The 17,321-nt window shown below is 30.7% G+C and overlaps 1 protein-coding gene across 1 annotated transcript; it reads left to right on the plus strand.

Annotated features, from left to right (window-relative positions):
- Nucleotides 1–6,880: 6,880 nt before the first annotated feature.
- LOC112705577 (uncharacterized) lies at nt 6,881–15,767 on the plus strand. Its single transcript, XM_025756444.3, has 14 exons — nt 6,881–7,143; nt 7,621–7,865; nt 8,583–8,625; nt 9,470–9,496; nt 9,590–9,679; nt 10,860–11,044; nt 11,724–11,853; nt 11,931–12,044; nt 12,927–13,043; nt 13,277–13,297; nt 13,680–13,738; nt 14,282–14,372; nt 15,056–15,159; nt 15,372–15,767. Exons 2-13 carry the CDS (start codon nt 7,636–7,638, stop codon nt 15,134–15,136), a joined length of 1,188 nt encoding a protein of 395 aa, XP_025612229.1. The 5' UTR covers nt 6,881–7,143; nt 7,621–7,635; the 3' UTR covers nt 15,137–15,159; nt 15,372–15,767.
- The last annotated feature ends 1,554 nt before the right edge of the window (nt 15,768–17,321 follow it).

Below are 17,321 nucleotides of genomic sequence, written 5' to 3' on the forward strand. Positions count from 1 at the left end.
CATTTTCTGGTTCAGCTGGCTTCAATTTTAAGTTAGGCTCTATAGGTGTTTCAGCAGTTTTACAACCAAGTAATCCCATCTCTTTTAAAAGATCTAGGATGTACTTTCGTTAGTTCATAAAAATGTCTTCCTTAGACCTTGCAAATTCAATTCCAATGAAGTATTTTAATGAGTCAAGTTCTTTGATTTCAAATGCTTTGACAAGTTTCTCCTTCAAGTCTTTTAGCTCCAAAAAATCATCACATGTCAGAATAATGTCATTCACATATACAACATTAAGATGATAATTTTATTAGCTGCTGAATGTTTATAGAAAAGTGTATGATCAGTTTGGCTTTGAGTATAACCAAGTCCCTTCACCACCATTTTAAGTCGTTCAAACAAAGCTCTTGGGAATTGTTTCAAGCCATAGAGAGATTTCTTTAGTTTGCACACTTTATTCCTCCCTAGTTTAGCCTCAAATCCAGGTGAAAGTTTCATGAACACTTCTTTCTCTAGCTCCCCATTTAGGAAAGCATTCTTTACATCAAATTAATGTAAAGGCCAATTGTAATTCGCAACAAGAGATAAGAGAATCCTCACAGAGCTGAGTTTAGTAACTGGAGCAAAAGTCTCTTGATAGTCTACTCCATAGGTTTGTGTAAATCCCCTAGCTACTAACCTAGCCTTATACCTCTCTATGCTTTCATAAGCGTTGCACTTGATGGTAAAAACCCATCTGCAGCCAACTAATTTTGTATTCTGTGGTAGATCTACACTCTCCCAAGTTTTATTCTTCGTGAGTGCATGCCACTCTTCCATCACTGTTAATTTCTGATTGGGATCATCTAGTACTTCCTCTATGTTCCTAGGCTCAAACAGATTTATAATTTTAGAAGTAAAAACTTGATGTTTTAGGGAGAGATTTTGGTAAGAGACATAATTGGAAATAGAATGGTTGGAACAGATTTTGAGTATCTTTTTGGTGCAGGTTCTGGTTTCTTTTCTAAGGGCTATTGGCAAGTTATTATTGGAAGTGACAATTTCATATTTACTTGGAAGTTCTTGAAGTACTACAGTTGGGCCATCTTCCGGATTTTCAGATTGAGTTGGTACAGAGATGATGACCTGATCTCTAGTCTTCTTCGGATATTTTCGAACATAACATAGAAACTCTTTTTCTGATTGTGGTATTTCTTTTTCTGTTTGGGTTCTAACTAATTATGGCACAATTTTAGAATTGGTTTCCACAACTTGTTTTATAATTGTTTCAGAATTTACATGATCAGTGAAAGTTGTATCCTCAATATGTAGGATAAGAGTGGGTAAAGGTTCGTGAAAAAAGTTTTCTTCACCTAGATTCTCCCCCTGAAGAGAATTTTTCTAAAAAAAGGTTTCATGTTCTAAAAAAGTAACATTCATGCTTACATGGAATTTCTTAGTGTGTGGATTGAAACATTTATAACCTTTTTGATTTGGAGAATAGCCAACAAAAATACATTTTTCTGTCCTTGGATCAAGTTTACTTCGATATGAAGGTGTATGTAAAAGCACAATGCAACCAAATACTTTCAAAAGTAAGTCAGAATATAACCTACATGCTGAAAAATTCTTTTTGAAAGTATTCAATGGTATGCAGTAATTTAACACACGTGTGAGCATTCGATTTATGAGATAAGCTGCTGTTAGGACAGCATCTCCCCATAAATACTTTGGAACATTGCCCTCAAACATAATGACACGTGCTACTTCAAGAAGATATTTATTCTTCCTTTCAACAATGCCATTTTGTTGGGGTGTAGGGCATATAGATTGATGTTGAATACTTTTCTTTTAAAAAAATTCATCAAGATTTTTATTAAAGTATTCAGTGCCATTATCATTTTTTAATATTGAAATTTTTGTATCAAATTGTGTTTCTACCATTGTTGAAAAATACTGAAAATTTTTAGAAACTTCAGATTTTTCATGCATGAGATAGATCCAACTAGTCGTGTGTGGTCATCGATAAAAGTTACAAACTATTTTTTTTTCAAATTGAGTTGTTATTTTCGATGGACTCGAAACATTACTATGAATCAAGTGGAAATGTTTAGATGTATGATAAGGTTGAAAGTAATAAAGAACTCTATGACTCTTTGAACGAATATAACTTTCACATTTAAGTAAGGAAGAATCAATATTCTTAAACAAACTTGGAAACAAATGTTTGAGATATGAAAAACTAAGGTGTCCTAGTCTATTATGCCAGAGTATTATTTGGTCCTTTATAGGCATAGAACTTATACCACTAAATCCTTGAGTTATTTTATCTTCCGAAATATCCTTAAAATGATAAAACACATCTATCATCTTAGCATTGCCAATCATCTTTCGCGAAGTCCGGTCCTAAAAAATACCATGAATGTCAAAGAATGTTACAACAAATTTGAATCCTTGCAGATTTTACTAATAGAGAGAAGATTACAAGAAAACTGTGGTACATGTAAGACGTTTTTTAGGTCAATATTTTTGGACAATTTAATTGTACCTTTTTTAGCAATAGATGAAAAATTACCACCAGTAACTCTAATTTTCTCATTTTCAAAGCAAGGAGGATAAGTTTTAAATAAAGGAAAGAGGCTGATCATATGATCAGATGCACCTGAATCGACAATCCATACTGCATTCAAGTTTGAGGTGCAATTAAGGGACAAGGAATACTAAAATTACCTATTTGAACCAAAGGATCACTAGGAGTACTAGGCACAGAACTGGAATTTAACAGCCTTATGAGTTGCTCAACCTGTTCCTTATTCAATAATTTTTCAGCCTCATGAGCAATTGGGTAAGAATGTATTTTGGGACTAGGTTTGCTGCCTTTAAGATGTGCTGGTTTTTCATGAATCTTCCAGTAGGTTTCTTTGGTGTGACGAGGTTTATTGCAGTGGTCACACCAAAGATTGGAAGAGTACTTTTGATTTGATGAACTTTTAAGTGCAACAGGTGCTACTAAGAGTGCATTAGACTCCAAAGAAATCTGTTCAGTCTTGTCTTTTTCCATCATCACAGCTCTACGAGTTTTCTCTCTTCTAACTTCATCAAATACTTCTCCAATTGGAGGTAGGATTACTCTTCTAATAATTCTTCCACAAACTTCATTTAGCTCCACATTGAGGCTTGCAAGAAATTGGAATATCCTCCCTTCTTCCACTGTTTGTTAGTGGTATTGGCATTAGCGGCTGAATTCCACTTGTAGTTATTGAAGTGGTCAAGATTCTACCACACCTGCTTCAATGTGTGAAAATATTTGGTGACATTGTCACTCCCTTGTTGAATTTCTCTAGCGTTTAGAGTAAGTTCATAAATCTGCGATTTATTCCCAAGATCAGAATACATCTCCTTTACACTATCCTACAATTTTTTGGCAGTGGTATAGTACATGTAGTTACTACTGAAACCATCCTCCATTGAGTTCACCAGCCATGTCATCACCATAGAATTTTCGGTATCCCACACATTATATTGTGGGTCAGTGACGCTAGGCTGGCTTCGCTTATAGGTGAGATATCCAATCTTCTCTCTTCCACGGATATACATCTGAACGGATTGAGACCACCTAAGGTAGTTTGACCCATTGAGTCGAAATGTGTGGAGTCACCACTAACTAGTACCCGCTGCTCAAATTTTAAATCCGATGGAATAGGAGTGATGTTCTCCTTTTGTTTAGGATTAATAACTGAGGAACTGTCAGCCATAGTTATAAATTAAAGGCACAGTGCAGAGATTTTGTTCTGATACCAAGTCGAAGTGTTTGAATATAAATGTACTATCAAATGTACAGGGAATCATCCTCTTTACAGAGAAATTACAGAAATAGAAATAACTAGAAAAAAAAAAGGCAAGATACTAGTCTAAAATAAAGGAAAGATTTCTAATTATAAAATCTCTAAAATTAAGCTAAACCAAAAAGAGAAAATATTTATAACTAATTTTATTCATATAAAAGATTCATGAAAGGAATTAGGAATCTAATTTTGATTTGATCTAGTCAACACATACTTAGATATTATATCACTTCAACATATCCTTAGTATAACTAGCTTGCTCTCTTAATATTTGGATCTTTGTAAACATACATCCACTAATGTTGGTTTATGTGCCTCTTATTGTTATGTCTTTGCTGTCTCTGAACAAAAATTGTACTAGTTCTTTTGATCTTGTACTACCTCGATCTTTTTCCGAGTTAGATGATATCGTATTGCCTCACTGGTTGTACATGTCGTCATTTCTATTAAAAATATTTCCTTTCTTATTCAAAGTATTATTGACTGAGTATTAAGAATGTTTCATGATGCTTTAGATATGCTGATTTCTTGAAACGTTTGAACGATGACCAAAATATACGAGCTTTGTTTGAGAGGGCATTAAGTACACTTAAACCTGAGGAATCGGTTGAAGTAGGCCATTTTTTTTTTCTTCTCTGCTTCCTTGTTCTTTTGGAGGGAAAAATGAAAACACATCTTTTAAGTACTTAGTTATATGATCTGGCTTATGCTCCATTTTGAGAACAGTTGCATGACGATTGACCACAGATTTTATATCTTTCTTGAACCATATATTAACCATGCATGTGTACACTAGTATTTGCTTGGACTCTATAGAATAAATATTCTCATTTGCACTTAATAATTTAGTCACATTTGGGCTCTTTACATCAAATATTTGTTTGAATGCTACTTCTTTTTTATGGGGAAAAACCATCTTAAAAGTGATTTAGGTTTTTTCCTTTTCCCCCTGAACACAACTCCTTCTAATGGAAGTCTAGTGGTTTTGCATTCCACCACATGGCTGTTTAGAGAAATTGCATTAAAACAAGTATTTGTGATGCAGAACATCATTGTATGCCTGTGAATTGATTTAAGTGGAGTGTGTAACTTAATCCTATTCATTTTGTAACACATTTCAACTTTTCCTTAAACAGATCAAATTGAAAGGTTTTTATTTGTGTTACCATGAAAGAGTTAGCACCTTGAAAAAATCCTTAAAGAGAAGTCCTTTCCAGATTGACAAAAGAAAAACAAATAATTCAAGTTTTTCAAACCTTTTTCTATCGTCGCACTTTGGTTATTGATTCCTTCATTTGCTATTTCGTTTTCAATATTATTGTTTATAGTAATGTAGGATATACTTTAGTAGGAAAATCTTGTAGATTAATTAGATGTGATTATTTAAGTGGTTTAGGGCTTATAGCATTTTTTTTTGGTGTAATTTAGTTTGTTAGAAATTTAGAATATATTTGTGATTTATTATGGATTATTTGGTTGGAATTAAATTTTAGATTAGGATAAATTAATAGATCATGATTGATCTTGCTGTTTTAATATGTGGATTTTATATGACATTTTGTTTGGATTAATCCGCATGCTGTCCTATAATAATTCATATGATGATTTTAAACCGAAGGGCATGAACATTGTGTTCTTTTACCCTTGATACTTTGAAGAAATTGACTAAAAAATGAAATTATTTCTAAAATGACATATCGCACACCACATGTGGAAGTTAGGAGTTGACTGCTTTTGAATGTTGACCATGATATAATATGTATAAATTTGATATGCATGCGAGCTAAACAATGTTTGTTTTTTTTTTCGTTTTTATTTTTTAAGAGTATTTTTTCTCACATTTAAATCATTCGATGATATTTTATTGACTAAAGTGAGAATTAGGGCTTGTTTGGGTGAACTTTTAAAAAAAGATATTTTTTCGAGTTATTTTTTTTTAAAAGATCTTATAGAGAAGTAAAAGTAATTTTATGTTTGGATATCTCATATAAAAAGATCTTTTATCTATCAATTATGTTTGGATATAACAATATAAAAGTACTTTTTTATTTATTTATTACATGAAAAATATTTTTTTTAAAGAAAAAAGATTTTTTAAAAAAAGATGTAAATTACAGCTTCTAAAAAAAATCTTTTTTTTTTTATTTTACTAGTGCTTTTATTTTTACGACTAGAAATTTGCCAAACACGTTAAAAAATTAAAAAAGATCTTTTTTCGTTGAAAAAGATATTTTTTTAACAAAATAATGACGCCCAAACATGCACTTAGATTATCAAAAATTTTGACTTTACACTAATTATTTTTTAAAAAAAAATGATAAACATGTATGTCTTTATTTTAATGGATAGTGCGAAACGAAAATAAAATTGTCATTTCGTTATTTACAATAATCATGTTGCTGTCACATGAGTACGAAAACGGCGTAGTTTTGGACCATGAAACATTCATTTTTTATTGAGTTTTCATATAACTTTTCTTAGTTATTTTCTATTTATCACGAATTCTATTAAAAGAGATGAAGTTTCGTTTTAAAAATTGTTATCTACACGATAATATTTTATAAATAGACATCATAGAAGTTAACTGTATATATGGATATCATTATTAAGTTTTACGTGATGAATTAATAAGACATAACGTTGTTTACTATAATAAAAAATTAAATTAGTATTTTTTTTAGAAATTAATTAATCTAAAATCAAAATATTTAGAGCATTAATTGTCATTCTACTCTATTTTATTCCATAAAAGAAGAAAGCAATAAATATAAGGATAAAAATGGCATTACAGTTCTATTTTGTAATGAAATTCTAAAGGATAAAACTATAATTTTGATAAATTTTTAAAAATGAATACTCAATTTAATTTTTGATAATTATCTTAAAAGAATTACGAAATTAAAAAAAAAGAGATACAAAACTAATAAATCTCATAAAAATTAAATTTAAAAATTAAATTAAATAATTTTTTTTATTAAAGACCTCGTTATCTTTTAAAATAACCTTTTAAAATAACTGTGAGACTACTTAGAATTTGTTTAACTTTTAAACTTTGTAGTCAACAAAGACCTTCAAGATCCAATATTAATCCATCAAATCCCATTGGAATCGGAACCTAATTTACATGAAACACGAAGTAGTATCATATACTTAGAACACTACGCTGAGTGCTCTCATTCTTTCTTTCTTTCTTTCATTCATTCTCATACTCTTATAACAGAGATTTACACACACTTATTCACTCTCTTTTTATCTCTCTCTTTTCTGGCTTGAAAAGAACCCTCGTTGTTACAACAGAAAGCAGCTTCTTCAACAGTTTGCTCCGTTTTGTTTGCAGGTACACATGTTCTATATATCTTCTTTTGCATGCACCGACCTAACTCGTTTCTTTCGACTAATCCGCTTATTTTTACAAATGTTGATTCAGTTTTTCTTTAATCCATAAATTTTATGATGGTTCTTTCTTTCACCGTTTCTTAATTGGCTTAGACCTTAGCTAGAACGATTCAAAGTTTTCTTTTTAGGTTCACACTGCAACACAATAACAACCAACGTCAATTAGAAATGTGCCAATATATCAATATGAATAACGAATTCTATTAGTTCTTTTTCAATGTTATTATTATATGGATATATTATTTTATTTTATATCTTTAACTTTTTATGCCGTGTTTCTGAATCTCTTATCGTATAGTACAGTGTAAAATGATACTTGAACCAAAAGTTTTGTGTTCCAGTATTATGCGTCTGCATTGTCAATGATTTATTTATTTAACTTTCTTTTTTAATTTGTTGGTGGTAATTCACATTGCAGCTTTGTTTTGATGCAATGGGGATGTTGGGAAGCTCCACCACCTCATTGTGTCTTGGAAATCATCATTGTGTTGAATTGGCCAAAAAGCTTATGATGAGTAATGTGAGAGAAAAAACTTCAAAGGTATTAGGCGCAATCGGTTTCATTGTATGGGTCATTGCTGAGATACCTCAAATAATCACAAACTACAGAGAAAAATCAACTGAGGGTCTCTCTGTTACTTTCTTGATTACATGGATCATAGGGTAATTGATGAGGGTTGTTGCATTGTTCTTATTTATTCCTAATATATGATAATATGATATGATATGATGTGATTTGTTTGCTCCTAATTGTTACCTTTAGTTCAGAATATCTGTCACTTTGGCCATTTATATATTGATACCAAAGTTGTTTATTAAAATACTCCTATTTTAACTCCTATTTTATAGTATAAATATTTTATTGACTTTTGTTTGGAGGGTTTAGGTGAAAGATGCTTAATAAATATTGCACTGAAATGTGAGAATCATAAATATATTGTACTAGAATAACAAATATTAAAAACCAGAGGTATTAATTATTTGTTCATTGTTAGTTTTGTTTATCTGTTCTGTGGTTTTAGTTGAAGATTTTAATTAACACTACTTTATACTTGATGGGAATAATCCCTTCAACTTTGAGATCACTATATATGTATGTGATTTGTGGAGTGTGTTTGAATAATCTACGAACACCAAAGAAAAACTTGAAAAAAAAAATACATTGTAAAAGACCTCATTTTAAATAGTACTTATGTTGAAAATTTGGTTTGAAAAGAGACCAATGGCATTGATTGTTGTGTCCTCAAATTTGTAACATTTTCAAGTCTTCTCATTTCAGTTTTTCTGTTTCTTTGATTATATGATTTATATCTGCATGAAGTTCCCACAACCTGTATAATAGTTCCATACAATTTTTTATTTCTTTTTTTAATTTTGCAGAGATATATTCAATGTCTTTGGATGCTTGCTGGAACCAGCTACCGTGAGTGTTTCTTGTGTCTAAGAGATATTTAGAAGCATGCCTTTTAGGATCAATCTTAAAATTTGCCATTGCTTTCTCCTATTGTTAACATTCATATCAACATGAATGATGATTGTTGAATCAAATCCAAAGAAATACCCAAATAACTCAATCCAAATGTCATGACATTGACATAACATTGGGATTCAAAAGATTTTTATGTTGGTTTTCCAGAGCCTAACATGACTCTCCACTTTTAACAGGTTTGGTATCAGGCTAAGTAAAAGTTTGCAACAAACACTAAATATTTTAATAGTTATAAACTTTATATATTGGAGAAAGCGAAATTTATTCAAAGTCTCCTAAGTGATGCTTTTCTTTGTTAACCTTTGATTTTGAAGAAAGGAAATTGCTAAAAAGCCAAGAACATTATTCTGGCTACTCCTCTATGACCCTATCTACTTATCCCGAATTGTCTCTTTGCCACAAATTAAATCTCTGGCAAAAGGATATATGAATAACAAAACTTATAACACATACTGCGTTACTATATTCCTAGCAGTGGAAACATGTTTATGCTCTATAATCTCTTGGATCCTACTCATTCAGAAAATCAATTTTCTTATGAATATTTCATTATCAAGATTTAAGGTTTCTATACTTTTTATGGAGATAATGCTCATTCCTGGTGTGCACACACATGTTCAGTCCAGTATTTATTCATAACACACAAGAAGTCAAAAACATAATATAATTCACGCACATTATATAACAATTAGCTCGGTATACATTTAAAATCACAGATTTTGTGATGAATCTTAATTTAATAAGGGTATGCTAAAGATTTTGTTTCTTGTTTATGCAGCTTTCAACACAATTATATACAGCAGTGGTAAGGATTCTAGTTAGTAACTGATATGTTCTTATACCTACTAAGTTATTTTTTTCTTAATCTGATTTTTTCACCTGTTGTGTTGATTTGCAGCTGTATTTCATCGTAACTGTTTCACTTTGTTTACAAGCAATATACTATGGACACATATATTCTCCTATGAAGTATCATAAACAGCTCAAGGTGCAATTTCATACTTTATAAATTCTGAAACGGTCACATAGACATGCTATTGTTTTGTTGATGTTCTTTGCCTCCTTTGACAATTGAGATTGAGATTTCATGAGGACTCTGAATGTAAATAGAGAATCAATTGCGGAGGAGGTATAATTTATTCTATGTGAAATGATTTGCATAACATCTTGGTGATGATAATTCACACAAACTCAACATTTTTGCTCTTATCAATTGTATACTTTTCATTTTCTACAAATAAAAATGTTTTTAATATCCTCATTTAATTCACAGAAATAGCTCATGGTTGAACTGGAAACAATATTTATATCAGAATATCTTGTAGAGTGCTTGATCAAATTGCATGATCAAGCAAGAGTTAGTGTTATTCATAATATACTTTCATCCATTGTTTTCTCGCTAAAGTTATAACGAATTAAAAATATGATGTAACAAAATCACATTATATATATCACCATACTCTAGAGGCAATTTTCTTTTACCTATTTGGACTATATTATCATATTAGACTTTTGCTGGAGAGAAAAAGATTCACTATACTATTTCTCTACTAAAATTATATTCTAAAGTGTGTAAACTGTAAAATATAAGCTACTCGATCAAAGTTGAGATACTTAGGTTGTGTTGGATACTGTCTTTAAGATAGAAATATAGAGACAGTGGAGAAAGAAATTTGTTTGGTTATGGAGACAGATGGAGGCACAAAATATTTCTATCTTGGAGACAAATATTTTCTGGACTTCCAAATATTAGGAACAGAAAATATCCATCTCCATCCTTAAATAAATATTGAAAACACCTTAATTTCCAAAATACGCACATGGTAATCTAGGAATATGTTTTTGCCATTTCATTCAGGGCACCCCTGAAATGGCCAATTAACTTCTAGTTTGCATGAATTGGGCTGGTCCATTTCACGAGTGCTGCAAGTGAAATGGGCCTGAAGCCCATTTTGCAAGTGTCCCATGTGAAATTGCTGAAGCTTACTCCTGGAAACTTTTTACCAGATGTGCATTTTGGAAATTAATGTATTTTTAATATTTATTTAAATAAAAAAGCCTCGTCTAGGTCTCTCGATCTTTGTATTTCTATCTCAAAGATAAAATTCAAACACAACCTTTATAGTAATCTCTAATTGCCTAATATACTGTATCTATTTGTGTTCTAGATCACCAATGATGGGAAAATTGAGGCACCAACAAATTTGGAACAAAACCACAGTGAAATGAATAATGGAAGTGATGCTGATCGAAGTAAGGAGTTTGATGACTATATTACACACAATGCTTTGAGTTCTACAATTCCTGTTCTGATCATTACTAAAAGTTCTGATGGAAGGGAAATATGCCACCAGTAATTATCTATCTCTTATGTGTTGTTCTGCCTTTGTCTTGGTCATTTTTTTTGAAAATTCTATTGAGGGTGACATAGAAATCTTAAAATGCAAACACAGTTGAACTTAATGAATGATAAAGAAATTGAGGTGGCCAGGGACTTTACAGGCAATTAAAGTAATGAAAGTCGATTTTGTTTTATCAAGAAGTGGCAGCCCTTTGCAACATCACTGGATAAGATTAGAAAAAACAACTTGAGTACAAAAATCGGTGGTTATTTTAATCAATGGTTCAGTATCCATTTATGATAATAAAATCAGGCAGTGCTACTTTCATATACTGTTGTACTCAAGCTTCTAAAGACCTTTTCTGTTTAAAGGAAAAAAGCAATTCTTGAATATGATGACTTGGTTATAAGAGTGAAATAAAGACGTGACAAAACTATAACGGTTGTGGGGTTATGAAAGTAATAGACTAATCACATTTAAGGCATAGTTTATATTTTTCATATCATGTTCCTTATGATTAACTACAATGAGCTCCAAATTGTATTGTTGCTTTGGATTAATCTCTTCAGAATATATCCAACATGTTCATTTTGTTGCTTTTCATTTAAGTGTTTTCTTGATTTCAATGTTGAAATTTAACTGAATTTCGATGTTGAAGGTTCTTATAAGTCCCTGTTTTCAATTCATTAGGTCACCAACGTATCCATCTCCGACAGCAGAATCCGTCTTAGCCCAGGATCCAGTAGAAGAGCCCTTGCTTCACTCCTCTGCTGCTACACAATCTGATCCAGTTTCAAAGATCAAAACTACTCTGTGTTTGGTAAACTTTTCGACTTCAAATTTACATATTTAACTATCACTGCATTGCAGCCTATTCACATCTATGATTTCGCTCAGGTTTCATCATTAACTTTGCTTGGTGCCTTCAATCTGCTTCAATCATCAGATAGAGGAATGGTCCAAAAACCAAGTCAAGAATTCGTGATCTACGTCGGACGTAAGCTTTTTCAGGTAATGTAAGATACAACTTGGTTACTATCTGCCTTGGTTGAATTTCCATCTTAATTATTTATACTAGGCACTGTATACTATAAGAGAATGAATAACCCAATTTATTAGCTGAATTTTTTTTCTTCATTTGGTTATTTGTTTGGTTTACATTATTGGTGGTAACATCCGTCATAGACAACCATGTATTGAATGAAAATGAAAAGGGTATATATATATATGGGAAATGCTGACCTTCACTCCTATGGAGTGAATGTTGCACTTTAAAAGAGTGAAGGATAGGATTCCCCTCTAACTAACACATTGTTTTAAAGCTAATATTTCAGATTGATAAATAATAGAGAAATAATAGAAAAAGAGGACCCCAAGAGTTAAGAAAGCCTATAAGAATTCGACAACTCATCAATCCTAGTTCTAGATAGCATTTTTTTACTGAAATTTATCTTTGCATCGCTAAAACTCCCTATAAATAGCGATGACACATTTATTTGCATATTTTCTTGTTTGATCTTATATAGCTCATTCTGTAGTCTTGCGAGTGTTAATTGAACATTTGAACTTATTCTCAAACACTCATCTACTAGAAATAACATCATAACTAACTAACTAACTAACTAACTTCTGCTCTAACCAACTAATTCCAGCTGGAACCTAGATAATTTCCTTACTTCTATTCACACTGATTATAATACCATTAGAACTAGTCAGTAACTTATGAATCTGATATTTTAAATGTGGAACTGTTTGGTTATATCTTTTGATTGCTAGGTAAATCCTGACACTGGAAAAGATTCTATTTTAACAAAATTGAAGCTTATATTGATTTTCAAATGTTTTATAGAATGAAACAAAATCCCAGTTCTTTTCATGTTACAACAATTTCAGGTTAGTGGTGATCAGCAAGCAGACCATCCTGTAGAACACAGTAGTATTGGGACCTTACTTGGTTGGGCAATGGCATTTATATACATGGGTGGAAGATTTCCTCAAATTTGTTTAAACGTGAGTTGTATTTTTTGGTCCAAAGTTTTCTCGTTGTGTTAGAGAAAAGTTACATAGGGGCAAGAAATTTTATAATTGCAATGGTAATAAAGTTACATGAGTACTTGGAAAGTTATGCTGTCTATTATGTTAATTTCAATTTTTAGAAAGCTTCATTGAATTACTAGTAGATCATATAATTTGAGGTTTCCCTTATGTTTATATTGACCTTTTGATGCTTATTAATTTTGCAGATGAAAAGGGGTCACACTCAGGTTAGATACTCCAACCCTTAAAACTAGTTATTTATTTGTTTTTAGAATTTAATTTTGATGTACTATCAGTGTAAAATCATTTTATGCATCCAATTATATAACGTCATATCAGCAAAAATAACTACCTTTTATATTGACTACGTGAATGGTCATCCAAGAGAACGGTTGTGATTGTACGACTGAGTAAAATATTTTTACACTGTCAGTGCATCAAAATTAAACTCTTGTTTTTATTCTTCTTTATTATTTTTTAACGGGAAACTTTTTTGAGTTAGTGGTATGGTAGAGACATGTCTAATGTCTCCCCCTTGTCAAGTTATCATCGCAATTTGCAATAAAGATACTTGTTTATGGGAATAAACGTCTCTTTTATGATATGTAGGGCGTCAATCCTTTGATGTTTCTCTTTGCTTTGGTTGGGAATTCTGCCTATGTAGCAAGGTATGCTGACACTATAGATATACAGTGAGAAAAGATGGGCTTATATGAGAGTGGGAGGGAAAAAATCTAATCATATACAGATAGTCATGATTTATTATTATTATTATTATAGATCACATGGTCACTTTAAAATGCCACGCACATGACTTTTTGTTTTAATAGTAATTATTTATACAAAATCTAACACCTCAAATTTATTCTACTCACTCTCCATTAATATATATATATATATATATATATATATATAGTAAACTAAAAAAAGAACTTGAAAGATTCAAGGGTCGATAAAAATAATCTTAGAAGATCCAACATAAAGAAAGTCTTTTGATAGATTTAAAAAGTTGACAAAAGTGATCAATAGGGTTAATAGAAACAAAATTAATTGACAATGGATTACTTTTACTTTATAAATCTTTGGAAGGTCTTTCGTTTTTTTTTTTTTGGGGTTATTTTTGTTGGTATCTGAATTTTTTGGATATATATAAGTTCTAAACCTGAGTAGTTGTATATATCTGAAAGAACTTGTACATATTTTTTGTGCAGCATCCTTGTGAGAAGCTTGGATTGGTCACAAATCAGGCCAAATCTGCCATGGGTAGTAGAATCAGGAGGATGTGTCCTTCTTGATTTTTTTGTATCCTTTTTCTTTAATTATTTATTATTTAATAAATTATTTGTGCAAGAGAAAAGGGGATGGTGGGTAACACGAGTTTTATGTATTAAGGATCAGAAAAGAAAAGCTTAATTTAGGATGGTACAACTAACTGACTTATGTGAAAAACAATTGAGAATTAACTTTTTTTCAACTAATATCCAGCTAACATTCTTTTTCCTTTAAAACTTTTTTTCTTATCTATAATAACAATTCAAATCCTTAACTTTTGTCCATTTACTGTTTTATTAGTCAATTATTTTTTAAAAACAAAAGTTGGTCTTCTAACAAAATTGATTTCTATATCAACTTGGGATACAAATAGTAGCATTAATTTTAAAATGCTAAACCGTAAGCAAAAATGTCATTTAACAATGATGAGATTGCTTGTCCACTCAATTGTATATTGGTCAATAGAGTATTGTTAAACTGGATATGAAAACAATTCATTATATGATTAATTTTTTTCTTTTGGGAAAATTTGTTATAGCCACTGAGATAGAAGTCTAAGCATACATATTATGGAATGTAATGTTATGACGTCAGAAATTCCAGAAAAAATAAGATGGAAGAAGATACAAGTAAAACAATGTCTATTAGAGTCCTCTTTAGTCATTCTAAAAATGAGCATTGCGTAAATTTGTTAACCTTAATATCAGTTTTAGATTTTAATTCAATTCATGTATTTTAACCATTGGAACTCCAAAGCCTTGGGTAGTAAGTTCAAAGATCAAACTGCTGCTTAAATGACAGTAACAAGAATTCTCAGGTCTCTCTCTCTCTCTCTCTCTCTCATTAGATTTTTTTTTTCTTTTCTGTTTTATACTTTTATACCACTGCCTTTTAGTTCCACCATGATGCAATTGATGCATTCTACAAAAAAAATATATGAACCAATTTCTTATGGACACATTACTTTTTTGGAAGTTTGAAATCATAGTATGTTTATTAAGGCTGACTTTCTTGGTAAATTGTAATTAGATGTTGGTAGCTTCCATGCTGTCTCCAAATTATTGCTGAGTGAAGGTGAAATGGACTTTGGTGACTGATAGTAAAGTGTTTCCTATGAATGAAGTACAGAGAGCATAAGAGGCAAATTAATGGTCCAATTTTACTTGTTCAAACCTGCAATTTTGTTGTTTTAATTTGTTACTTATATTTTGTATTTATCTATAGTTTTCTATGTTCGCTGAGAATTTCATTTGTTCGGGAGTTAGAATCTTAGAATAGTAACCAAGAGTATAATTTACAGATTTTGTCAAATTTACATATAAGACAAGTAGTTTAATTTTAACGAGGGTTAACAATATTATTTTGGATAATCTTTCTCTTGTATTAAAGCCTTTGAATATAGACAAACCGTAATTTTTTTTTTTACTCTTTAAGTGGTGCAATCCTTTTTCTAAAATTTTTATGCTTTCATCAATACCTCGTCACTTTCATCGTCCTCATAAATTATATTACTTTTAATATTTATTCTTTTTTGTGAAAATTTAAAAGTGCGAAAATGGAAAATTGTTAATTTAAATTAATGTTAAATTAATTAATTTGAATAATAAATTATTAAGTTGAAAAACAAAACTATTACCCATTTTTTTAAAAAAGAAAATTTATATATATTATATAATAAGATAAATATAGGTTATTTTCTAAATAGTTAAATAAAATTTTAGTTGACCTAATATTAGGCAATAATTCAATAAACTAACATAAAAATATTACCAATAGACTACAGTTAATGTGCGTGTGAGTAATCGAGCCGTGTAAATTTTATTTTGTAATTTATTATTTATACAATTAAATTTCAGGATACAAAATGAAATAGATAAAATTAAATGAGAATCATAATTTAATTAATAATGGTAAATAAATAAATAAAAACACTAACTCTTGAATATCAAGACAATCATTTACGAATTGTAAAAGTTACCGAATTTCTTTTGTAGTAAGTGAATAGTAATAACAAGCGGGTAAATAGTCTAAATTTATTTTATTTATTATTTATTAATTTTAGTAATAATTAATAAATATTAAATAAAATAATTTTAGAATATTTTTTATTAATTTTTTTTTTTTGCTATCAAATATTTTCACATTAAATATTTCATCGACCAAGCTGAAATTTTCGGAAGTTGACACTAACACTAACAAAATAATTTAGTCTTCAAATGTAATATAAAGTATTAGATAATAAAACTCAATATTTTTGTTCCAAGGGTTATCTAAAATATTGATTTGTACTTGAACATGAGGTCTAGATCCTTTAGTATGGCAGCGTCCGACCTCTTTAGTCCTGAGGTACCACCTATCCGAGTTCCTCGTGAGGAGATAGGGGGTCGTACCTGCAAGAGAGTCCAATGCTTAAGTTAGCAAATGCTTTAAGCAAGTTTTTAGTAGATTAGAACATATATATACTTGAGGAGTGTCAGTGTATTTATAATACAGTCGATAACCACCTTGAGTAGTTCCATCTTTTCTGATGGATAACTGTTCCCTTTATTTTGAAAGTTTGTTAGGACTTATCAGAGAAGATAAAGATTCCAGTCGAGATTCCCGTGGGCAGGTAAAGCTTTACCCCTTTTTACCGATGTCCGACCTTTTAAAGAGGTCAGGTATATCGAGAAGGCCACCTTTCCTGATGGGTTTTTTTTATCTCTATTGGGTCTGGCTTTTATTTATTGTGGTAGGGGATGAACAATGCCCTTACTTGAGTCCATATTCCTTTTATGGGTCGAGTTCAAGCATCTCATGGCTTCTATTGTTGACGTCAGTCCTACCATCGTCGATAAGTCAGGTTACCGACATGTTTGAAATTTTTGAACTTTTGTTTCTTTAGTGAATGGGCGAATGTTGCGCGGCAATTTTTTCTTGGAATCTACGTACGTTTAAAAAGGAATAAAGGAGCCGTTTGCCCTTTGTCTCTCATAAAAA

This window comes from Arachis hypogaea, chromosome 8, assembly GCF_003086295.3.
Source record: "Arachis hypogaea cultivar Tifrunner chromosome 8, arahy.Tifrunner.gnm2.J5K5, whole genome shotgun sequence".
NCBI lineage: Eukaryota > Viridiplantae > Streptophyta > Magnoliopsida > Fabales > Fabaceae > Arachis > Arachis hypogaea.